Source organism: Littorina saxatilis, linkage group LG12 (assembly GCF_037325665.1).
Source record: "Littorina saxatilis isolate snail1 linkage group LG12, US_GU_Lsax_2.0, whole genome shotgun sequence".
NCBI classification, from domain to species: Eukaryota; Metazoa; Mollusca; class Gastropoda; order Littorinimorpha; family Littorinidae; genus Littorina; species Littorina saxatilis.
In genome coordinates, this window is record NC_090256.1 from 59,365,818 (window position 1) to 59,392,044 (window position 26,227).

A 26,227-nucleotide genomic window follows, 5' to 3' on the forward strand; every position below is an offset into this window, starting at 1 on the left:
TATATTAATCTACATGCTTTTTACTCTTTTGTTTGAAAATGCACGCTTTGAATTAATGTTCAGGCGCCACACAACGCTACAATGGGGTTCCGGGCAGCTATGACCTATTTTTAATCTAATGTAGGTCATCACACATATCAATCGATCAAGTGTTTTGAAAAGTTTGCAGATTAATACAGGACATTATGTGATCGATTGTTTTAAATTATATCCCTTTAACAAAAATTCATTTATTGATCTGTATAAATGTTTTCACCGAGTGTCTGGAGACTGTCGAGGGCATACTGTGTGACCTACTTTTGAAGCGTCGGTACCCAGTGTCAGTCAATACAAACGCTTGCCTCTATTAAAAATATTCATCTACATGCTTTTCCAAACAGGTGTGTAAAAAAGGCATGCTTCGAACTCGATTTGCATTCTAATGGGGGTTTGTGTTGCTCAACATGCTCACTAAAACATGAAGGTCGAACAAAAGTGTACGCACGCGGCTAGTAGGTCGTTTAGGACACCCAAAGCCATCTACAAGAAGCTGTAGTTGGCTTGGGTGTCGGGCCAAAAAGTAGTTTGCTTGGGTGTCCAAAAAGCAGTTTGCTTGGGTGTCCAAATTGTTAGTAGGTCAGGCCGCGACTAGCTGCATTGATCAGAATTTTAACTATAATGTTACAACTTACACCAAGCGTTCCTGTACAGAATACAAAACCCGCTTTGGACCAAGGTTGCTACACGTGACAGATTCATTGCTGAACTCACACCCAGAAAGTGACTTGAATAAGAACTTGAACAAACACACGCACGTAGACTCATACATTCAGCCCTATTTTCCAAAATCAAGGGATCAATGAGAATTTTTGTTTTCATTACTTTATTGTCGCATCGCTGGGAAATTCGGGTCGCTTCCTCCCAGTGGAAAGCTAGCAGCAACAGAGTCGCGCTACCCCAAAGTCAAGGGATCTATTAGATGGTTTTTTTTATTTTCATTACTTTATTGTCCCATCGCTGGGAAATTCGGGTCGTTTCCTCCTAGTGGAAAGCTAGCAGCAACAAGTCGCGCTACCCCAAAGTCAAAGGATCTATTAGACTTTTTTGTTCATTACTTTGTCCCATCGCTGGGAAATTCGGGTAGCCTCCTCCCAGTGGAAAGCTAGCAGCAATAGAGTCGCGCTACCCCAAAGTCAAGGGATCTATCATCTTTTTACAATATTGTTTTCATTACTTTATTTTTCCATCGCTGGGAAATTCGGGTCGCTTCCTCCCAGTGGAAAGCTAGCAGCAACAGAGTCGCGTTACCCCAAAGTCAAGATATCTATTTTTGTTTTTCATTACTTTATTTTTCCAACGCTGGGAAATTCGGGTCGCTTCCTCCCGGCAGTGGAAAGCTAGCAGCAACAGAGTCGTGCTACCCCAAAGTCAAGTGGTCTAGTATAATATTTTTCTCTTTCTTTGTTATGCTAAAAATCGTAATATTTTACCTATCCGGCCCAAACTACCCCCCCCCCTCCACACACACACACACACACACACACACACATACACACACACACACACACACACACACACACACACACACACACAGAGGCTCTAAACAACAAATATTAATAATAACAAGAAAATTGGTTGATTAAAATCAACATGGCCGAAGCAATGTTTTCATAAAAGAAGCGGTATTGTACGGGCACATGTTGACTTTGGGTTACATGTGTTGCAGAGTATTTGAAAATCCGTAGGCATAAAAACATGCAAAGAAGAGTGATAGGTCCCTGTTGTGAATATAGTCAAGTGGATAAATTGATTACTTATGTTTTACACTAGTTTTGCTGTTACAGAGAGGAGACGGTTTGGCGGTCATGGGTTGTAGGCTATGCAACTTTAAGAGCAAGGCGCATGGTGCATGTTCTTGTGATCGTTTTTGATGAAAGCGTCATGAAGAGGGTGTTACAAATACAATGTAAATTTTGTTTTTAATGTTTGGTCTTCGTTGTGGTGGTTGTAAGATTGTGATGTGCTTAACCAACGAGATACAATGCTATTTGGGACATGGTAATAATTGGTTGCCGGTATGGACGATTTGCTGTACTGTTACGGGTTGAGATTGTTAAAACCTCTCGAAGAACAAAATGGGTTCGGTGGATTTGTCAGTCTGTCTGTCACATGTTGAAGGGCCCCATACGGGTTGAAAGAGATAAGCTACTGTCACATGTTGAAGGGCCCCATACGGGTTGAAAGAGATAAGCTACTGTCACATGTTGAAGGGCCCCATACGGGTTGAAAGAGATAAGCTACTGTCACATGTTGAAGGGCCCCATACGGGTTGAAAGAGATAAGCTACTGTCACATGTTGAAGGGCCCCATACGGGTTGAAAGAGATAAGCTACTGTCACATGTTGAAGGGCCCCATACGGGTTGAAAGAGATAAGCTACTGTCACATGTTGAAGGGCCCCATACGGGTTGAAAGAGATAAGCTACTGTCACATGTTGAAGGGCCCCATACGGGTTGAAAGAGATAAGCTACTGTCACATGTTGAAGGGCCCCATACGGGTTGAAAGAGATAAGCTACTGTCGTGTTTTTCCCAAACCTAGTGCACTACCGTTCTCACGAAATAAGTTACTTCTGTTTTGTTCCGGGTTTTTTTTTCAATTGACACCATATATGACAGATGAAACAGAAAAAACCTGTTGTGAAAATGCAAAAATTAGGAGGAAAAAAACGAAACAAAACAAAAGTAACTGATCTCATGAGAACGGCAAACAACGACACAATGTCATGTTCACCGCCCTCAGCTAATTGAAGAAAGAGGGGTCGAGCACGACCCCTCAATAAATAGTAGAGTACATAGTGCAATTTCATGTTGGCATCTTCTCCACTGAAAGCTATAACCCAAAGACTGAAGACCAAAGTGCTTTACCCCACTTCTGACCCGAATCACCCCCCTCCTGCTAGGTACACGTGCATTCAAGTTAACCTCTGCCTACGTCACAAGTAATGCCGGAGCTTAACATAACATTCAGATTACAGTACTTGACATTATGGACGTATTACCTGCTTAATAATAATACAGTCAGTTAATAATCTGTTTTTCACTTCGGTTCTAAAGCTGCTAACCAGTGAAAGGAAGCGAATAGTTCATGTTTAAGCTTTCTGTCTCTGATGGTGAAGGTTTGCATTCATTGAATAACGACATCTAATAAAGGCTACCAGCTATAATCTGTGGAAAGTAGTGAAAACATTATTTCACGACAAACTACTCATCACATCTATTACATGAAATCCCGTCCGACAAAGTTTCAAAGCTTTCTGTCTTTGCACTTGATTAACGACATCCAATCAAGTCTACAAACTAACAGCAGCTGCAGAAACTGGAGTCAATATTATTTCACGAGAAAAAATACGCATAACGCCGAGGGGCTTTTGACACAACAAAGTAGCACTTGCAAATATATATATGCAAAAACATCGATTTACTCTTAGAAGACGAAGAAAGTAACTTGTATAATCTGTGAAATCCGTTCTTTCCCATGCGCTGCATTTACCTGTTTTTATATTTAGTCAAGTTTTGACTAAATATTTTAACATCGAGGGGGAATCGAAACGAGGGTCGTGGTGTATGTGCGTGTGTGTGTGTGTCTGTGTGTCTGTGTGTGTGTGTGTGTAGAGCGATTCAGACTAAACTACTGGACCGATCTTTATGAAATTTGACATGAGAGTTCCTGGGTATGAAATCCCCGAACGTTTTTTTCATTTTTTTGATAAATGTCTTTGATGACGTCATATCCGGCTTTTCGTGAAAGTTGAGGCGGCACTGTCACGCCCTCATTTTTCAACCAAATTGGTTGAAATTTTGGTCAAGTAATCTTCGACGAAGCCCGGACTTCGGTATTGCATTTCAGCTTGGTGGCTTAAAAATTAATTAATGACTTTGGTCATTAAAAATCTGAAAATTGTAAAAAAAAATAAAAATTTATAAAACGATCCAAATTTACGTTTATCTTATTCTCCATCATTTGCTGATTCCAAAAACATATAAATATGTTATATTCGGATTAAAAACAAGCTCTGAAAATTAAATATATAAAAATTATTATCAAAATTAAATTGTCGAAATCAATTTAAAAACACTTTCATCTTATTCCTTGTCGGTTCCTGATTCCAAAAACATATAGATATGATATGTTTGGATTCAAAACACGCTCAGAAAGTTAAAACAAAGAGAGGTACAGAAAAGCGTGCTATCCTTCTTAGCGCAACTACTACCCCGCTCTTCTTGTCAATTTCACTGCCTTTGCCATGAGCGGTGGACTGACGATGCTACGAGTATACGGTCTTGCTGAAAAATGGCATTGCGTTCAGTTTCATTCTGTGAGTTCGACAGCTACTTGACTAAATATTGTATTTTCGCCTTACGCGACTTGTTATATTGTAACAGCTATTTCCGAGTTTGGTACACTTTAGTTGTCATGACTGCAGAGGTGTTGTAGAACTAATTGTTTTGTTAAATCCCTCAGGAATTAGCTTGCACTAGAGCAATTTCTTTGCCTCATTTGCTTAGATCACTGAGGACATTAATTTTTGTTGTCGTGGAGCGCACCCGCGTATAACACTCACGGGGCCGCCCGGTATAGTCTGGCTGACGAAACGATAGTAGCACTTGAATCTTTTATCAAAAGATATAATACTAATCGTCCTGAACCACTTTCCTTCACTGATAAGTGCCATTGGCATTTGAAAGTTGCTTTGATTATTTTTTAAATCATAAAAACGTCCACCGCTAGCCCTTCAAAAAGGCTATACCGAGAGGGGAATCCGTCATCCAACAAGGAATATCTTCTTCTTCTTCTTGTCGATCACTCAACAAGGAATATTACCTTTATTGAAGTACTGTACTTATATCCACATTCACGCACGCACGCACGCACAAACAAAAACACACACACACATACATAAACGCACGCACCGGCACGCACGCACGCACGCACGCACGCCGCACAGACACACACACACCTTGCATTCAAACAAACCCAACAAACCCTGATCGTCACAAGTTACAGGTTCTACTAAAAGGCTTACTTGAGTTTGTGCGTGCGTGTGTGTGTGTGTGTGTGTGTGTGTGTGTGAGAGAGAGAGGAGTTTATTGGAATTGTAAAGCGCTTGCATGGAGCTGTAAATCGGGACTTAATTGCGCTTAAAGAAAAGTGATTTATTATTTTTATTATTATTAAGTGCATATCCGTTTTGACCGTACGTTGTACTGTTCGTCACAATCAAGATCTTTATTTTTAACTCGAGTATTCATCCCTTTCGGTGTAGATATAGCAGCGATAATGACTACTCCTTTTTCCGATTCCAAAAAGGCCCAGGGGCAAAAAGGGTCTATTAATGGACAGTTCTTTGACTGACTGAAGACTAACAGTCATAGACACTCTCTCTCTCTCTCTCTCTCTCTCTCTCTCTCTCTCTCTCTCTCTCTCTCTCTCTCTCTCTCTCTCTCTCTCTCTCTCTCTCTTTCTCCGTTTAAATACATTCCTTGCACATAACTGAACCTGAGATGTTCATAAACGCGGCGAGTAAAAAAGTCAGATATAAGCACATTGAAGAAGACGGTGCATGCAGAATAATGCATTCGAATTTCAACACCTCCTGTCGTAAAGTGTCATGTAATTTTGGCTTGTCGCCAAGTCGAGCTTGTCACTCCAGTGAAAGTTGGAGACGTTGAGTGATTTGTTGAGGCGTACAGGATGTGTGTGTGTGTGTGTGTGTGTGTGTGTGTCGGTGTGTGTGTGTGTGTGTGTGTGTTCGTGTGTGTGTGCGAGCGTATGTGTGTGTGCGTGTACGTGATTGTGTGTGTGATTGCGTGTGTGTGTGTGTGTGTGTCTATCCTCAGGGACGGACAAGTCCGCGGGGAGGGGGGGGGGGGGGGGGCGTAGGGAGTTCGAGGGTTTGTTCGAGTGCTTTGTCTGCCCTCACTCATTACATAGAGTAGAATAGAATGGAATGGGGCGGCTATCACCCAAGGTTCAAACTTCTCGTGGGTTCTGCAAAGCTTTAAACAGGTTGGCTCGGAGATACAATCATTGTTCTAAGAAACGATTTGACAGTGCTATCTCGGTTGGTCCTTCGGTTGTTTATTGAGGTTGGTGGTTTGCCTGTCGGTCACTAAGATAGGCTTTTAGCAAACACTGCAAAGAAAGTAGCATTATAGAAATTGAGCATTCCGCGGATATTTGGTCTGCAGACAACGACTGGATAACAGCCCTGGATCTCATTAGCACATTGAAATCCTCCCTCCGCATCTTTGAAGACCCAAGATTTGAGACAACCCCCCCCCCCCCCCCCCCCCCCCCCCCCCCCCACTTTAGGACCCTGTTTTCAAGTCTCAAAATTCTGTTCATAACCTCCAGAAGACAGATAAGTATGACTGTCTATGGCGGTCGTACACAGTGACATTATCTGTCCTTGTAGTTGAATGTTACCATCTCTGTACTAAGAGGCCCTATAGGAGTGAGAAGCAGTAGGAGCAGCGACAACACTGACAACAACAACAACGACAACCTCTGTTTTATAACTACCTCCCTTTTCATATCTGGTTTTCTCAGATTAAGTTTTGCCGGGTTGTCTTTAAAACTGATGTGTGCGTGTATGTGCTTGTGGTCGGGGTTACTACTGCGGGATCTTACCGTACATTCATGCTTTGTTGCAGGCATCGAAGACGCGTTCAACAGAGGCAAGATCGGCAGCCTGATCGGTCTGGAGGGAGGCCACTCTATCGACAGTAGTTTGGGCAACCTGCGTATGTTCTATGAACTGGGCGTCAGATATATGACTGTCACCCACAGCTGTAACACGCCATGGTAAATCTAGAATACCTCAACTTTCTGTTTAACAGGTGTATTGTAACAGCACTTCCAATGAAAAAAGAAACAGTGGTTCCTTGAACCATAGACCTATATCTAAATATAGGTCCCTGCTTGAACATAATTTGCCGTCCCCTCCGGCTCCCCGCCCCTCGGAAACCACTCTTTTCAGTGTATCTTCTGCTAAAAAATCATACAAGTATTCAAACTTGTTATGCCGATACACGCAGTTCTTATTATAGTAATCCTGATTTTTACATGATTAAAAAAGTTAGAGGTTTCCCTGCTTAGTTTGGTCTGCGAAGTTTCATCGTCTTTAAGTTTTGGGTTAGGCTACCTTGTTTCAGATCTCATGCAGTGCACAGCTAGAAAAGCCATTCGGCGTGAAGAATGCTTTGCCTGTGTTCGGAGCCATGAATGGCGCCTGAATCTGTTTGTGATTTCAAGTTATTCATAAAACTTGAACTAGTTTATCGTAAACAGGGGCGGACGAGGGGGGGGGGGTTCTGGGGTTTCCGGAACCCCCCCCCCCCCCCCAGCCAAAAAAAAAAATATTGAATGAGGTATGCATTTCTTTATTTTACATTGAGTTTCAATTTTTGGGGTATTAATCAGTGACAAAATCTGCTGCCTGAAACTGGTAATGATCATCCTCAGAATGCACCAGATTGCACCATTTTGCATCCTTTTTTTCAAAATTTTCCGGGGGGGGCCATGCCTTTGTCGAAAATTGCTTGGCCAAAATTTCAATCAATTTGATTGAAAATTGAGGATGTGACAGTGCCGCCTCAACTTTTTAAAAAAGCCGGATATGACGTCATAAAATACATTTATCGAAAAAATGAAAAAAACGTCTGGGGATATCATACCCAGGAACTCTCATGTATAATTTCATAAAGATCGGTCCAGTAGTTTACTCTGAATCGCTCTACACACACACACGCACAGACACAGACACACACACACACACACACACACACATACACCACAACCCTCGTCTCGATTCCCCCTCTACGTTAAAATATTTAGTCAAAACTTGACTAAATATAAAAACCGGACTGCTAACGTTCCAAAATTCAGAATGTAAAAACAAGAATGGTTAGTTAATTGAACGTAAGTTAATTTTTTCTCTATCCTTTCTGAATTGTACAATATTTCCGACATGTACAATTTTCTGAAACTATCACACGAATATTTGTTCAGGACTTAGTAAGCGCAGTGTGTATCACTCGATCTAACTAATTTTCGTGACTGTGCATTTAACAAAATTTACTTGCTCTTGCAGGGCTGACAACTGGAAGATGGATGAATCAGATGAAGCACCAAAGTTTAATGGCCTCACCAAATTTGGGGAGGTGTGTTGTTGTGTCGGAGTGAAGATCGATTATGCGAAAGAGAAGACTGATGAGGGTGGGTTGTGGGGGGCAGAGATGGAAAGACAGATGGAGAGATGGGAAGAAAGAGAGAAAGAGAGGGATCATTTGAGAGAGAGAGAGAGAGAGAGAGAGAGAGAGAGAGAGAGAGAGAGAGAGAGAGAGAGAGAGAGAGAGAGAGAGAGCGAGAGAGAGAGAGAGAGGGGCAGAGAGTGACAGAGAAACACATTCAGTAGCGCATGTATACCCGTAAAAGTAAGCTGACGATTTTCTCCTTACATCCAAGCGGTTGGGTGTCTATAAGAAGAAGTGACCCGAGTGCAATCAAGATCAAGCGAAGAGATAGTGGTAGGTTGGGGCGGGGACAAATGTATTTGTGTGTGTGTGGTGGGGGGGGGGGGGGGCTTTTTGGGTTGAATGCTGAGCGAGGTAAAAAGAATCAAGGCCAACGACAGTCAAGGCTAGCGAAAGTCAAGGCCTGAGAGTCAACATAAGGGTCAAGACAGAATAGGAAGTCAAGACCAAATACTGCAAAAGATACGAGTAACCAGCTCGCAAAAAGAGGCACATTTTCCCTCACATAACTCAACGACAACCGTGTGAGTCCACCCCATCTCTCTTTCCTTCAATTGTTTACCTGTACTTCTTCTTTTTTAATCTCTGTAGCTGGTGATCAAGGAGATGAACCGGGTGGGGATGATGGTAGACCTGTCTCACGTGTCCAAGGACACCATGGTGGATTCGCTCAACGTCACGCGCGCCCCCGTCATCTACAGCCACTCCTCCGCCTTCACCATCTGCAACCACTACAGGAACGTACAGGACGACGTTCTCAACATGACGGTCAGTGGAGGTCAAGACTTCTCAGTGTGTCACTGTCCACTTAGTTGTTGATTGTTTTAAGATCAAGTGTGCAGGCTGTAACTATACGGCCTACTGCAGGAGTGACGTCCTCAGCATCAAGGTCAGTTGCGGTCAAGACTGCTGTATCATTGTCCATTTAGTTGTTGATTGTTTTAAGATCAAGTGTGCAGGCTGCAACTACGGCCTACTGCAGGAACGTGCAGGACGACGTTATCAGGCTCATGGTCAGTGGATGACGGATACTCCAAGTTAACATGTTTGTTTTTGTTTTTTATTGTGTGTGTGTGTGTGTGTGCTATTCATTCATTATCTCATCATACCTCCCGTTAAGGTTATTTGTTTCTTGTTCAATTCTTGTTTCAGAAAGCAAACAACGGGCTTGTCATGGTGAACTTTTACACACCATACATCAACTGTTTCCCAAATAACATCTCTGGCAACGGTACCATTCAACAAGTTGCAGGCAAGTAGCAGCGAGCATGACTGTGTGCATGTTCCCCTTTTCAATAAACAAAGAACAGACCACATGATCGTCCTTTCTGTGAAAACGATCATGTGAACCCCCAAATATCTGCCCTACATAGAATAATCTTGCACCCTTCAACACATACCAGAATTCAAAATCCCGGCTACGTTCTGTGCAGTGTGGGAAAGTTGTGTTGAATCAATTCAGCAGCTGACACATGCAACATGAATTCAGTGAAACAAAATATATATTCAAAAAAATCCAACTCTGCACTAAACAAAGCCGGGCTGTTGACATTTGGTGTGTGTTCCAGTAGATGGATGCTCTTGTTCCATGTATAAAGGTCTGAAAAGATCAGTGACGGTTGCCATTTGGTGTGTGTTCCAGTAGATGGATGCTCTCGTTCCATGTAAAGGTCTGAAAAGATCAGTGATGGTTGACATTTGGTGTGTGTTCCAGTAGATGGATGCTCTCGTTCCATGTAAAGGTCTGAAAAGATCAGTGATGGTTGCCATTTGGTGTGTGTTCCAGTAGATGGATGCTCTTGTTCCATGTATAAAGGTCTGAAAAGATCAGTGACGGTTGCCATTTGGTGTGTGTTCCAGTAGATGGATGCTCTTGTTCCATATATAAAGGTCTGAAAAGATCAGTGATGGTTGACATTTGGTGTGTGTTCCAGTAAATGGATGCTCTTGTTCCATGTATAAAGGTCTGAAAAGATCAGTGATGGTTGACACGATTGTCCACATGAGAACGAATGTATGTTTAAACAACAAAAAAATTGTAAAAAGCATTGGAATTAACCCACTCATACATTTGTTAAACTTAAAGAAGAAATGTTAGACGTTTTTTAAACATATATTTAAAGGCATACTTTCACTTTTGTATGACAAAGTTCTGTTAGAAGGTTATAGTAGTACATGTACTTGTATATGCCCCAACTATAGTCCTTGGTCAAATTGTTGCCACTTTGTCATCTCATATTAGTACATGTATGACTATGTACTCAAATCCATCATGCTGATTGGCCCCAAAACTGTGGTGTTTTAGAAAGCAACTAATCCATACAAGTGCAGAAAACAAACAGTTGGTGTTTTTTTGTCGGGCTGCGGGGAAAGTTTCAAACGCCCCTTTTTTTTCTTTTCTTTTTTTTTTTTACTAATATTAGTTGTTTTTTAGTGTGTGTTTAATTCATTTGTTTTGTTTTACAGACCATATAGATCACATCAAGAACCTAATTGGCATTGAGCATGTTGGTATTGGAGGAGACTATGATGGTGTCGAACAGTAAGTGACACTGTAGTACACATATTTCATCTTATGTTCTCCCTTCCTTTCTTGGTGTATTTTATTTCCCTTTGTCTGCTCACTGTCAAGTTTACAGAAAGTAGGCATGAGAAGTCACACATACGAATCAGCTGAGCATTTCTTGACTCTTTGGTTTAGAAGAATCGTACATTAATTTATGTTTTAATGTCGACCTCATGTCTGGCAAATTGTGTTAAGTCTTCCTCTTTTATCCTGATTTTTGTACTTCCTGCGTGCAACTAAAATAGAATAAAATAGTTATTTTTAGATTAATACAGATGTGCCACATTGTTCTTGTTTTGTTCGATTATTACAAATATTTTGTTGGTCCACCAGATTACCCGATGGGCTTGAAGACGTATCCAAATATCCTGACCTGTTTGCTGAGCTGCTGAATCGCGGTTACACTGATGAAGATCTGATGAAGCTGGCCGGGAAAAACCTTGTCCGAGTGTTCAGAGATGTGGAGAAGGTATACCATTAATTTCATTCCTCATTCCCGTTCTGATGTCTCTCATTAAGTATCAATCAATCAATCAATCAATCAATCAATGAGTCTTATATCGCGCATATTCCGTGGGTACAGTTCTAGGCGCTCTGCAGTGATGCCGTGTGAGATGAAATTTTATACGGCCAGTAGATTGCAGCCATTTCGGCGCATATTTACCTTTCACGGCCTATTATTCCAAGTCACACGGGTATAGGTAGACAATTATTAACTGTGCCTGAGCAATTTTGCCAGGAAAGACCCTTTTGTCAATCGTGGGATCTTTAACGTGCACACCCAATGTAGTGTACATGGGGGGAGGTTCGGACACCGAAGAGAGTCTGCACACAAAGTTGACTCTGTGAAATAAATTTCCGCCGAACCTGGGATCGAACTCACGCTGACAGCGGCCATCTGAATACAAATACAGCGGCCAACTGAATACAAATCCAGCGCGCTACCAACTGAGCTATATCCCCGCTAGCCTACATTTTTGCTTGAACAGCACATACAAAGTGAAGACCATTTTTGTTTTATGTTGTGTTAAAAGTGTCCACGATTTGCAAAGGACTTTGATAACAGACAAATTCCAGAAGTAACTCTGTCGGGGATTTTATTGGCTGTGGAAGAGTAGTGCCCCTTTGAAACGGTTTGGTAAACACACTTGGCAACTGATCCGTGGTGAAAAGCAATCATGACGGCAGTTTCTTTCTTTCTTTATTTGGTGTTTAACGTCGTTTTCAACCACGAAGGTTATATCGCGACGGGGAAAGGGGGGAGATGGGATAGAGCCACTTGTCAATTGTTTCTTGTTCACAAAAGCACTAATCAAAAATTTGCTCCAGGGGCTTGCAACGTAGTACAATGTATGACCTTACTGGGAGAATGCAAGTTTCCAGTACAAAGGACTTAACATTTCTTACATACTGCTTGACTAAAATCTTTACAAACATTGACTATATTCTATACAAGATAACACTTAACAAGGGTAAAAAGAGAAACAGAATCCGTTAGTCGCCTCTTACGACATGCTGGGGAGCATCGGGTAAATTCTTCCCCCTAACCCGCGGGGGGTAAATCAGCTTAAACAGGAGGGACCGAGTCTTAAAATGGGGGTACATTTACACAGGTTTTGAATAGAAAGTCTTTGAAAACAGCTAGGGTCTTAAAAGGGGGTTCCACTGTAAGCATATTCTCACAGCACAATATTTACTGTGATGCCATGGTGGCTTGTCTCCACTGATCAGCAGTTTGTGTTTGCCTCACCTATTCCATTACTATACACATTACTCTTCCACGGCCAATAAAAACCTTGACAAGTATTTTACAATATGATTTATTTGATAAGCATTCAAGTCGGAAGTGTACAGGAAGAAAGTAAAGGTATGAACTGCAAAAGAGCGATGATTTCATTATTATGTTGTTGGTAGCTCTGGTATATTTCTGATGAGTTCCAATACAGAAGCACTATACTAGGGTAAAATTCTTTTTCAAAGGTATCCTTTGAAAGGATACATGATCTTTCCCTCTCTTTTTACATTTAGTCAAGTTTTGACTAAATGTTTTAACATAGACGGGGAATCGAGACGAGGGTGGTGGTGCATGTGTGTTTGTATGTATGTATGTGTGTGTGGAGCGATTCAGAGACAACTACTTGACCAATCTTCATGAAATTTCACATGAGAGTTCGTGGGTATAATATTCCCAGACGTTTTTTTCATTTTTTCAATTAATGTCCTTGATGACGTCATATCTAGCTTTTTGTGAAAGCTGAGGCAGCACTGTCAGGCCCTCATTTTTCAAACAAATCGGTTATCATTTTGGTGAAGTAATCTTTGACGGAGCCCTGACTATGGTATTGCATTTCAGCTTGGAGGCTTAAAAACTAATTAGTTTGCTTATTAAAGTTGTCATTAAAATCGAATTTTCACAAACAGATTTAAAAATGATTGCATCGTATTCCTCAATTTCTCCTGAATTCAAAAATATATACATGTCATGTTTACTCTAAAAATGTGCTCAGAATGACAGAAAATATCTTTCTTTCTTTATTTGGTGTTTAACGTCGTTTTCAACCACGAAGGTTATATCGCGACGAGGGAAAGGGGGAGATGGGATAGGGGAAAGGGGGGAGATGGGATAGAGCCACTTGTTAAGTGTTTCTTGTTCACAAAAGCACTAATAAAAAAATTGCTCCAGGGGCTTGCAACGTAGTACAATATATGACCTTACTGGGAGAATGCAAGTTTCCAGTACAAAGGACTAAACATTTCTTACATACTGCTTGACTAAAATCTTTACAAACATTGACTATATTCTATACAAGAACCACTTAACAAGGGTTAAAGGAGAAACAGAATCCGTTAGTCGCCTCATACGACATGCGGGGTGCAGAGAAATAAGGATGTGGAAAAGAAGACTTTTGGTAAGTGAAATAAAGGTGATGGATCCAGTCAGGTAGAAATAAGACAACAAGAAAAGAATTGGAAAACTGCAGGGAATAGTAGGGAGAGTTTTCTTGGAAGGAAATATAGGTGAAAGGACTGGTAAGGCAGAAATAAGACAAAAGAAGAGAAGAAACAGAACCGTTAGTCGCCTCTTACGACATGCTGGGTAGCATCGGGTAAATTCTTTCTAGTCCCAACCAATACGGAACTCCCCCTAACCCGCGGGGGGTGACAGAAAATAGATTAAGTAAGTACATGTACTGCGTTTGCATGCTACCCAGAGACGAGCGTGACCCGTCTCTGTTTTTGGGTGTGGTTAGTCGAGACTATCTTAAATATAGTCTTGGCGATGACTGTTTTTTGTGTTTATCTGTTACTTTAATGCCCACAGCTTGACTAAATGTTTTTATATCACTTCACGCGACTTGTTTATTTCTTTATTTGATTACATGTGTAATAAAAAAGTGAGATAAACACAAAGACTGGGTGGGTGGTTGGGCAAGGCTAAAATAAGCTGTACTTATCTCAGCTACAGCAGAGACTTTCAGTCACCTTTCAGAAATCACAAATGCACATCAAGTTAGTTATTTCTTTACCTGCTTCTTGATCGCCCTTAAGATAATAAAAAAAACAAGTCGCGAAAGGCGAAATTACTACATTTAGTCAAGCTGTGGAACTCACAGAATGAAACTGAACATAGTCCGCCGCTAGTGCAAAAGGCAGTGAAAGTGACGAGCCTGTTTGGCGCGGTAACGGTTGCGCTGTGCTTCATAGCAAATTTTACTGTACCTCTCTTCGTTTTAAGTTTCTGAGCGTGTTTTTAATCCAAACATATTATATCTATATGTTTTTGGAATCAGGAACCGACAAGGAATAAGATAAAATAGTTTTTAAAACAATTTCGGAAATTTAATTTTGATCATAATTTTTATATTTTTAATTTTCAGAGCTTATTTTTAATCCAAATATAACTTATTTATATGTTTTGGAATCGGAAAATGATCAAGAATAAGATGAACGTAAATTTGGATCGTTTTATAAAAGTTTTTTTTTACAATTTTCAGATTTTTAATGACCAAAGTCATCAATTAATTTTTTAGCCACCAAACTGAAATGCAATACCGAAGTCCGGCCTTCGTCGAAGATTGCTTGGCCAAAATGTCAATCAATTTGATTGAAAAATGAGGGTGTGACTGTGCCGCCTCAACTTTTACAAAAAGCCGGATATGACGTCATCAAAGACATTTATCGAAAAAAAGAAAAAAACGTCCGGGGATATCATTCCCAGGAACTCTCATGTCAAATTTCATAAAGATCGGTCCAGTAGTTTAGTCTCAATCGCTCCACACACACACACAGACACACACACACACACACACACATACACCACGACCCTCGTCTCGATTCCCCCTCGATGTTAAAACATTTAGTCAAAACTTGACTAAATGTAAAAACACTAAAAATCAACTCAGCCTTATATTTGTTACCTGCAATTATATTGCCGTCTTTTTCTTCCCTCAGGCGCGAGACAACTTGAGAAATGAACACCCATACGAAGACCTCATCATGAATGTGGATGAGAACTACAAAGCCGATGAATACGTGCCTGAATGCTATACCGATTTCTAATGATTATGATAAATCAGTTAAATGTGATGCAAAACTCCAATGCATAATACAGGTCATGTAAGTAAAAAAATCACACAAAAACAACGAAAGGTCAAAACTAAATGTAATGAATGGTTTCAAATAACATCGATACCCACATACACCAAGGACCATGGTTGGATTCATCTCGCACACACACACACACACACACACACACACACACACACACACACACACACACACACACACAGACATGGAGGTAAGAATGCCACATACAATTTAATCTAACTGAAGTTTGGGCACAAAGAATAAGGGGAGGAGGGCGTGAGATTGCATTTGCAGCTAGCAACATTAAAGACAAGAGCACATAAACAAACCTACGATATTTCACAGAATGCCTTAACCTGTTGCATATCATGAAAATCCAGGCCACAAAAAAGAAGAGAAATGCCACGCAGCCTTGCAGCGCTGTAATGTAAATAATATGTGTGAACTTTTCACGTTGTTTGTGTACATATCTCATGAGCTGCTTCATCTGTCTCTGTTAAGCTTCATGCGCTTCTTTTTTTAACCTGTGTATTTTTTATCAGTGTATTTATCCATAATATATGTGCACTGCACATACATGTAGTTAAAATGATCACATAAATGTTTTAAGCCTGTATGCAATTTAGCAAATTTATATTGATTGTTTTATACTGGTATACATTTCAGCAAGTGTAAACCAGTAGTTTACTGCTTTAAAATTTTTAGAAACTACTTGTTTTACACTGCCATAAATTTTAGTTGACGGATGTACACGGCCACAATATCTCCATACATGCATAAAATAAATATAACCCTGTACCCTTTCCTTTCTTTCATATTTAACTGCATTTGGTTTTTTTTGTGATTTAAAAAAAAAAAGCATATACAGTGTATATCTTTTGTGATTTATTTTCATCTTCACAGAGTTGAAACCTATTCAACTAGCTGTCTAATGACTGCAGACACACATCATGTCTTCTTCAGCAAAAATAAAAATTTATTTCTTGTTTAGAAACCTGATAGATTGGTGCTTTCAGAGCATGAGTATTTGAGCGTGCGTGAGTAATAAACAGAAGAGAGGGCCTACTCATGTTACGTTTTTAAATGTTGTCTATGTACTGTACACACACCAAACAGCCTTTCCCAGCACTCTGTGTACATGCATGCAATAGATTAAGGGAAGTAAGCAGGGAGAGTGAAGATGGATGAAAGCTCATACAAACAGCTTACTTTACATGCAATTCTTCAAATAATAAATCAAATGCACACACACACAATTGCACACATACACACACACTGTACCTGTAAGTTCTTCAAACACACACACACAAAGAAGAAGACTAATTAGATGTCTTTCACCCTGATGGTATAATCTTGCATTTTTCTTACAACTTCCGCCAAACTACTAAAAAGTACACTCTGCACTTCATGGAAATTCAACAGTGCCACAAAGATGAAAAAAATCCAACTAGGATGCTGAAGCTCCTATACTTGAGTCATTGTCAGGCTGAGTTGCTTTGAGTGGCTTTTGGTACTTGCACTGAAGCCACACTCTGTACATTTTGAGTTGCCTGCCCCTGTTCACTTGAAGACGTCGGTCAATGAGATTCTGCACTTCTTCCAGACCGGCCTTTTGGAACATGCTGCGAAACTCCTCTGAAACAGCCACAGAACGCATTATAAATTTGAAGATGCTCTGACTCACAAAAGAACTGTAAATGTATTAGGTACTTGCTTTCATTGAAATGATGCAACATCGAAGCACTGTGAGACTGGATCCAAGTTGCACTCCCCCATCCCTATCCCGAATAGCAACGTGATAATCAGTGTTGTAACTAAAGATATGTAGTACTTCTTCTTCTTCGTTCATGGGCTTAGACTCCCACGTTCACTCATGTTTTTAGCACGAGTGGATTTTTACATGTATGACCGTTTTTACCTTGCCATTCCGGCAGCATATGCCGATTTCGGGGGAGGCATGCTGGGTATTTTCGTGTTTCTATAACCCACCGAACTCTGACATGGATTACAGGATCTTTTCCGTACGCACTTGGTCTTGTGCTTGTGTGTACACACGAAGGGGGTTAAGTCACTAGCAGGTCTGCACATAAGTTGACCTGGGAGATCGGAAAAATCTCCACTCTTCACCCAGCAGCGACCGGAATTCGAACTCACGACCTTCCGATTAGGACGCCGGCGTCTTACCGCCACGCCACTGCGCCCATCGATATGTAGTACAATATACTCTAACAAAAAAGAAAAAAGTGTGTGCATGTGTGTATGTATGTGTTTGAGTTTTTTTGTTTGTTACTGTGTATCTTTATCTGTATATCAATGTTTTTGTGCGTGTTTTATCTTTTTTTTTAAACACACAATTTTTTATTTTTTTCCCCTGTCCTTACCCCTGTTCCTTGTTCTGGTGTGCTCCCACGCCGCCCCGTCCCTGCACTCACTGCTCCATCCACATTTGAATTTCGTTCCGCTGCCAGACATGTTGATTTTACAGACGCTCCAGGGAGAGATGTCAGGTGGTTGCGGTAGGCTACCCTCGTAAGATGACACTGCACTTCTGCTGAGTCACTTCGACGGTGTTCAGTAGTGGGTCTGTCCCGAGCCAACGGACGCAGCCCACTACCTACTATGCCCCCTACTAACGACATTGACTGCTAAGTCGCGGAGCCAGACTGAGTGAGCATCCCCTCCAGAGAGCAGACCGCCACCACGTCCCTCCGTCGACCCCCCAGAACGTCACACATTGAAGACTGACAGCAGAACTACTATTCAGGGAAGGATGGAACAGGAACACTGAGACCAAGGTCACCATGAGAGCTCCGGGCATGCAGGGCCACAAGAGCAAGGACAATTTATAATTTTGGATGATTAATGAGATGAGGATGATTATAATGATGATGCTATCACATTAAACACACACAAGTTAACACAAAATTGAAGCATGTCTGTCAAGGAAAGCTCACCTTGTGTGAAGAAATAAACACGTGTCCCGTCACCTCTGACATAAAAATTCTGCGACAGACAACGCCCTGCAAGGTAAACATAAAGTGTGTCAGCACAAAAAAAATGCTCACATAAAAAAGTGCTGAAGACAATCTTTAGACACAAATCTCAGACAATGATTGCATCATACAAGTAACAGTCAACCCAAATAGACCAATGGAAAGCCACAAATTAAAAAATCAAACCACACACAAAGAACTACAAACCTAACATTTTGTAAGCATAGCTTCACTCACTCAACCTTCATAATACAAACAGCATGTAATAAGAACAGCAGAAGTAGTGCAATCTACAGTCTGGAAATGGACTCGTCCTATCGTGTTACAGTTTACTTCACGTCAACAGAAGTAGCAGTACTAGCACAAACAAGAGGCGAAGCTTTCAAGGCTCACATAAGAAATCAACAAACAGTAACACAAACTCAATCACTCCGTCACACATACACACACACAGTAAGCATATGTGACACGGTGCAAGAGTGCGAGACACTTGATCTAGATCTGTCTGTCTGTAGCCTACTTACGGGGACACGACTGCCTGAGATGGCCAGATCGACACTGCGCTTTCGACAGCGCTGCGCTTCCTCGCGCAGACACTGGAAACACGCTGTGCAGATTAACCTGTAGGAAATCTCCTTTGGTATCTTCTTATCTATTTTTCTGGAGCTACGAAACCGAACAATGTAAAATCGTCTTCTCCGAATCCGCGAACTGCAGCTCGGTGATAACTGTACCTATACCACAATCCTTCACGCGATCTGACCTAACCTTGACCATGACCTGGTCTACATACCACACACGACACAAACCAGTCACCTGTTTTTACCCCCCCAAAACCCCCCACCACCCGTTTTCTTTGGATACACACTTTAACTGCATACGTGCTGACGAAATGTTTATCATTGCTTCAATACTTTGAAGCTGTTGCTTTAATAATAACCAGGTAAAATTAGTATTTCGGTGTTCAGTCAAATGTTAAAGTTTCTACCACAGACATACATACATACATACGCACGCACGCACAGAGACAAAAGTTAGCATCGCATAGGCTACACTTACGTGAGCCAAAAAGGTAATGACTACACAGTGTGACCCTATCATCGCTAACTGCGTAATGACTGAACAGTGTGATCCTATAATCTCTAATTGTGCGCAGAGGGTGGATAATAAAGAACTGAACAGCTCACCTTTCTTGAACCTGAGCTGTGCCATGTCGTAGCGGCCATAGTCCCTCAGCAAGATCTGACCTCCTGGCTTCAGACAGCTAGCCAGTCTATCCAGTGCCTGCTGCATCCTGGATTCAACACAATAGGCTGGTTACAGTGGAATCCCTTTATTCAAGGCCCCCCAAATCATAGAATAATCACGTCTTAAAACGTAGAGGCATAAATAGATGTAAATTTACAGAGGTTATGAACATAATTTATATGAAAATCAGGGTCTTGAAACGGGGAAAGTCTTAAATTAGGGTGGTGTCTTACAAGGGGGGTTTCACGGTACAAGAAATAATACTGCATGGCATCCAGAACATAAAGCCTCCTAAGAAGAGAATCTTTCATTGCAGCTCCTAACGTCAATAATAAACACTTAAAAAAAAAAAAAACACACACACACACACACAAAAACACATAAATCTTGCTAATACAAAGAGATGACTTTCCACTGTTCATCTTCACAGCTAAGCTGCATAAAAGGTCTCTGCTGAACAAATGAGAGTAGACGTTTGCTCACTTCTCTGGGTGAACAGCGGACAAAACAAATATCATGATGACGATGTCCAGACTCTCAGGGGGAAACGGCAGCTTGGAGTTCTCGTCAGTGATGTCCCACACGAAGGCATGACAGCGCTTTGGGTCATAGTCCCTGTGCTCCTGATCATCAAACATATCATAAACCTTATCAGACAATTATCTACAAGCATTCTATATAAACACAAGCCCTTCCTCACAAAAAACCTCTTTCATCACAATCACGAGGTCTCCTTGTCACAAAAATGCACCTACTCTCTCCCTCTCATGTGCACACATATACACGTACACACCTAATAATTATTTTATTATCTCTTTCTCACACATTCTCTCTCTCTCCTCTCTTGCACACACACACTGGATTCCTCTGATCTGTTTATGTCTATCCAAGTATCATTCAAAGGACACTCGTGACTAGCTGCAGCCAATCACAATTTCACCTGATTCTTCGTTACTTTGAGTTTGATTATGCAATTTTTAAGCTAGCAGGTAAGCATGGCACACTGAGAGATCTGGTAGAGTCTCGTCAGAGCAGGCTACCTCACCCTCTCTCTGACACATTCACACAGGCACAGCAAGGTTAAGAAGAAATTTCCCATTTGTCCAAGGAAAAAATCCTGTTTGTGTTTTATTTACCTTCACCAACTGGACAGCTGTTGAAGAAAAATCACAGCAATACAGCATTAGCCCAGGATCACTGAAAAATACAAATAACACGTTCTTTTTCAGGTTCTTTTTCTAAATTCTTTGTCTAGAGGCACATACAGTAGACTTCCACAATATCGCGGTCTTTGGGGTCCAAAGACTTGAGATCGCGATACATGTATATATATCCGATTCGTGTCACATTGGGTGAAGTGGGGGTCCGCTGCCACAAAAAAAAAGTTGTTTGAATGTATTGGTTTTGACATGTGAACACGAATTTGACTTTGATGAATACTGTCAGAGTTTTTCTTGGTGTTGTACGAGAAAGACAAAAACACTACTCTCACCTCTGCTGTTGCAAAAAAACCTCATTCTTATGCTCTGCAATAGTCTCCTGTCTGCCCAGCGACCTTCCCCTTGACCTTGCTTGTGACCTTGATGTTTTATGCCCCTGCAAGGGGCACGGTACTCTCTAAGCACCCAAAACCTCGAAGAGAGATAACTGGCGGAAACCTTCCTATTGTAGTCTCCTGTATGATGGCTTACTAGTGCCAAAACCTCATAATTACCATTTTCACGTGTTAGTTACTTTCTTTATTTGGTGTTTAACGTCGTTTTCAACCATTCAAGGTTATATCGCGACGGGTGTTAGTTACTAATTTTCCTGGGAAAACTACTAATTTTTCCCAAAAAATTACTAACTTTCACCTGTTAATTACTAATTTTTAGTTTTGGCTCACTTCCTGACGGATTGCTAGTGCCAACACTAAAAATTAGTAATTTTCCCGTGGAAATTAGTACCTAACAGATGAAAACAGTAACTGACAGCGTTAATTAGTAATCATCACGTGATAATGGGTAACACCAGGTTTTGGCACTAGTAAGCCGTCATACTCCTGTCCGCCCAGCCGACCTTCCCCTTGACCCTGCTTGTGACCTCGATGTTTTATGCCCCCGCAAGGGGCACGGTACTCTCTAAGCACCCATGCGGAGCACCTTTCTCTGCAGTCCCATCCACCACCGCTAAGAACACAAAGAACCATAAAAGGGAGGGAGGAAGAGGAGGGGGTTGGGTGGGCACTTAAAAGATAAAGTTGAAAAGAGAAGGTTATTACACTGTCCACTCTGCAGTCTCGGACACAAGTACTAAATCAGCATGCTTGACTGCACAGCAGACACTGCTGCCAATAAAGGATGGCCACCCGCCAACCATGCTGCCTAAGGGGTGTGTGTGATGTGCCATGGGCAGGGATGTCGTTAGGCGTCGGACATCGGACATATAACGATGAAAATCCCCAAATGTCCGATTCACATTGCCGCATGTCGGTCAGATGTCCTATCGTTTTAGCCTGAGCGTGGTCATTGTCCGATATGTACTCCATTCCTTCGGACAGCGCGATATTCGTTAATTTTCATTTCAAGATACAAATCTTCTAAAAGACCGAACGCTCTCGTGTTCAGCTGACACTGAAGTTGCCAGTGCCGCGTGCGGATCTTTTCTTTTGTCGGGAATTCCCGAACCGTTTGCGGTATGCGCCGTTTGGGTATAACTGTCTCGGTGCAGCGCACTGATCTAAAAATAGTGGATTATTTTTAGATCAGTGCATGCTACAGGAGTACGGGAGACAACTCCAACTGACTAAATTTGTTGTCTGCTTTTGTTTTCGATACCAGACGAAGCACTGAATTATGCCGCTGAAAAAAAACCTAAAGCCTGCAAAAGATCAGCATTAGATCAAACCGATCATTTTGTTTTTCAACTTTTATCCAAATCATGCAGTTTGTAATCAAAGTAAGAGCTCTGAAGTTGTTCATGTTGGTTTCTTTTTTGTGGTTTCTTTGAAACTAAACAAATACAACATTATACGCACACTGTGTTGATGTATTTACTATATTATGTGTGTGTTCTACCGCGCGCGCGCGTGGGTGTGTGTGTGGGCGCATGACTTTGGAACAATTCCATGGAATGTGTTATAAGCTGTTTGGCGCAAATTCATAATGTCCTATTACACTTTCTGAAAGCGGTCAAATGTCCTATTGATGCTGAAGAACTCAGGACATTTGTCCTATAGGTATGAATTTGTAGCAACATCCCTGCATGGGGTGTAAAGTTTGAGGCTGCTGTACAAGTCCATAAAAGAATTCAAAAACGTGCTTCTTCACAAAGCAAAACCGGCACAGCAGACAAAAAAACAAAAATATAATAAGTTGGTCCTAATTTTGGGGGGGTCCAAGAGGTCTACGCGATATAGCCGAATTCACGATATATAGTGGACCGCAATTTAGTGGAAGTCCCCTGTACTAAAAAAAAAAGAGCGACTGTTTGAGATTCACTCAGTGAGCCTAACAATAAATTACTTACTAACATTAAACATGGGGCTAAATAGTTATTGCCATCAAATGAAAATACCACACACACAAAACAATGCTATAGGATCCAAACTGAGTTTGTTCTTTAACTGTAAAAAGGAAATAATATAATAATAATAAATAATAACGGGCATTTATAAAGCGCCTTATCAGAAGTTCAAAGCGCGTGACAACAATACATGTATACAAAAATCATACAATCACTGTCAGATTCAAACAACACATCATGCACATCTCACATCCCCAGACTCTATACTAAGGAACTATCCGTAGTGTTGTTGGAACAAGTGAGTTTTCAAATTGGACTTAAAAGATGAAATGGATGGAGAGTGACGTAATTGAAAGGGGAGTGAATTCCATAACTGAGGTCCATAGTACGAAAACGTGCGGAAGCCATGAGCCTTGCGTTTAAAGCGACCTTGACGGAGAAGTCGAGCATCATCAGAAGAACGAAGGGTGCGAGAGGGATTGTAGAGGGAGACCAGAGAAAGGCTGATCGATCCATGGCACAGCAGCATACAAACTTTCAGTCACTACAAACACTCACAGAAGATGAAAACAACCAAGAAAGGTGGAGCGAAGACTAGTCTGCCTGCTAGGCGACTTGACCTTGACCATGACAGGGTTTTTCACACAAATTAGTTATCACTGTTTATGTCTTAAATAATTTAACCTGCTTATATTCTTCTCAAAAATGTGCATTTTGCTTACTTCTTGACAAATCAATGACTTACTTGTTTGTGCTCAAAACAGGGAACACTGTATTGCCAACACCACAGCCAACCTAAAAGAAAAGAAAGCAGAAGATGTACAAACTGTACAATCATGCAGATCTACACAAGCAAATGCATTTAAGCAAATCTCAACATCCTCAGGGTTTTAGGTCAATATCAAAATAAAGTCAAACTTGCCCCGATGATCACCTCTCAATTATGAACACCTACCTGTTATGACCAACCTAGAAGATCCCCAGCAAGATTATGTTCTCTACAATTCACGCTTTCCATAGTGAACACCAATCTACAACAACCACTTTTGGTTGGTCCCTTTGGTGGTCGTCATCAACAGGTTTGACTATAGTAGCCACTGTTATCGCATGATTTCTGCTTCAAGTCAGTTTCAGTTGTATGCTGCATCTCAGTTTTTGAAGTTTGTTTTCAAAACATAGTACACACACAAATTACTCACATGCTGAACATTCTTGATTAATCAATGCATTTTACTGATTTAGAAGCAGAGAATCAAAAAGAGTAATTCAATCCAGAACAATTTAGTTCTAAAGAGCATCTGTCATCCAACACAACTCTCAGTGACAGTCTCAGGGGGAAAATACAGGTTTTTAAGAACAATTCCCCTCATCATACAGGTCTATGATTATCACTCTACAAAATTATACTGGCACATGTACCTCCAAAATCCTGAAGGTAGCCGACTCTCCTGGATAAGTTTCTGAGGTAGACCCACTGTCAGTGTCATGTAAAGAGATGTTCTTCAGTCTTTCTTCTGCACTGTTTGAAGAACCTGAAACACTTGTTGACTGCCCTTTGCTTTCTTGTAAATGAACATCAGCTTTGCTTTCATGAGATCCACCACTAATTGTGGCACTGTCAGACCCATCACCAGAAGCTTTCAATTCACAGGCTAAATGCCTGTCTTCATGAAGCAACTGAGAGTCATTTCCTGAGGCAGCTGTTGTCTGTGGCTCTGTTGATGAGGATGCAGAAGCATTGTTTGAGGTGTCAGGATTGGTGTTCCCCTTGGATGAGTACAGCTCTGGAAACTCAGTGAAAAGCCAGTGCCTGTCCTTGAAGAATCGGTTCTGATGCTGTTCATAGAATTTGTCCCAAAACTGGTCAGCTTCTCTCTCATATTCCTCTGCAACATTCAAACATAAAACATGTCACTATTTATGGCCTGGTCAACTTGAACTGTATAATAAACATGCAATAACACACACACAAAAAGATTAATACAAAATTAAAGCTGTCAACCCATGCAAACATTATTCTTGTAAACACAGTCACAGTGAAGTGTAGCACACACAAAAATGATAACAAATTAAAAAATATATATAATATCATATATATTTACCTTGTTTTTCAGGTGCTGCTGCATGTTCCAACTGTTCCAGAGTCTTCTGACGTGCTTCAGCTTCCTGTTCCTCATCCCATACAACATTGTCCCTTCAAATAAAAGTATTTACTGGTTATAATACTAATGGCACAAGCATCAGATAAGGAGTCTATAGAACTTGAAGCTTATACCAATCGTCTTATTGATTACTCTGCGTGCTTAACTTGAAATAAAAGTAAGTGATCAAACTGTTGGTGGAGCACCTACACATGCTTCTAAACAACAGTTTGTTTTGAAAATATATCCATTGAAAATGACAGCAACGTGAACTTACTTCAGTGAAAAGTCATCAGTCTTCATTATATAAATTCCTATTCTTTGTCCCTGCGTGGAGCAATACAATTTTTTTTTAAATAAAGTATGTGGGTACCTTAGCTGCTAAGATTACCACTCACACGCTTATCTAGAGCATGCTCACATCACTCTTACTAAACCGATCTACTTCAACTTCAACTCACCAGGCATTGTGTTCAAACACATTCTTCGGGTCTGTTAAAAATCTAGTCCCAAATTGTGGTTTCTTCCTGTCCTGACCGTCTGCACCAACCTCTTCTGCACTCGGAGGCTGTTCTCTCTGATTTTCCATGATCTTTTTGTTGCTCTTCAGAGCTTCACTGTGTCTCGCACAGTCTTTGGTCTGCCAGGCACTTGAGCCAGCTGAGGAAGCTAGCCTTTGGCAGAAAACTTTTCTGCGATTTCGAGGCGTTAGCAAACGTACTGAAACAACAGCTTGACTTAGTTGTACAAAAAGACAGTATGGGGACCTTAGATGATTCATCTAAGACCCATACGGAGTATGATAACTGTACAAATCGAACAAGCTTTTACGTCTTCCACCTGTGTTTCTGTGGTTTGTTGTCAACACGTGGATTACCTCACATAATAAAGA

General features: G+C 41.0%; 2 protein-coding genes and 1 long non-coding RNA gene across 3 annotated transcripts in view; 2 read left to right on the forward strand and 1 right to left on the reverse strand.

Moving 5' to 3' along the window:
• The window catches only part of LOC138982396 (dipeptidase 1-like), a 43,022-nt gene extending 26,511 nt beyond the window's left edge, over positions 1–16,511 (forward strand). Inside the window, exons 4-10 of the mRNA XM_070355667.1 lie at positions 6,695–6,845; positions 8,134–8,203; positions 8,888–9,064; positions 9,449–9,548; positions 10,763–10,838; positions 11,196–11,331; positions 15,315–16,511. Of these exons, the coding sequence (XP_070211768.1) occupies positions 6,695–6,845; positions 8,134–8,203; positions 8,888–9,064; positions 9,449–9,548; positions 10,763–10,838; positions 11,196–11,331; positions 15,315–15,422 (818 nt within the window). The 3' untranslated portion in view covers positions 15,423–16,511. The remainder of the gene's footprint in view (positions 1–6,694; positions 6,846–8,133; positions 8,204–8,887; positions 9,065–9,448; positions 9,549–10,762; positions 10,839–11,195; positions 11,332–15,314) is intronic.
• LOC138982398 (uncharacterized) overlaps positions 1–26,227 on the forward strand; it is an 85,036-nt gene that overhangs the window by 55,249 nt on the left and 3,560 nt on the right. The gene's annotated exons all lie outside the window — the stretch shown is intronic.
• LOC138982394 (tRNA N(3)-cytidine methyltransferase METTL2-like) lies at positions 16,778–26,226 on the reverse strand. The gene is made up of 9 exons (XM_070355666.1): positions 25,797–26,226; positions 25,297–25,388; positions 24,614–25,080; positions 23,940–23,989; positions 20,827–20,887; positions 20,174–20,313; positions 19,630–19,736; positions 18,404–18,469; positions 16,778–17,084 (listed from the first exon to the last, which is right to left on the reverse strand). The coding sequence occupies exons 1-9, from the start codon at positions 26,114–26,116 to the stop codon at positions 16,897–16,899; spliced, it is 1,491 nt and encodes a 496-aa protein (XP_070211767.1). The 5' UTR covers positions 26,117–26,226; the 3' UTR covers positions 16,778–16,896.

Coding starts and splice junctions, on each gene's coding strand:
- LOC138982394 (XM_070355666.1), bottom strand. CDS start 26,116: ATGAATCATCTAAGGTCCCCATACTGTCTTTTTGTACAACTAAGTCAA. Junction 25,081..25,296: donor AGCAGCACCTGAAAAACAAG/GTAAATATATAT, acceptor TGAATGTTGCAG/AGGAATATGAGAGAGAAGCT. Junction 20,314..20,826: donor CAGCTGTCCAGTTGGTGAAG/GTAAATAAAACA, acceptor TTTGATGATCAG/GAGCACAGGGACTATGACCC.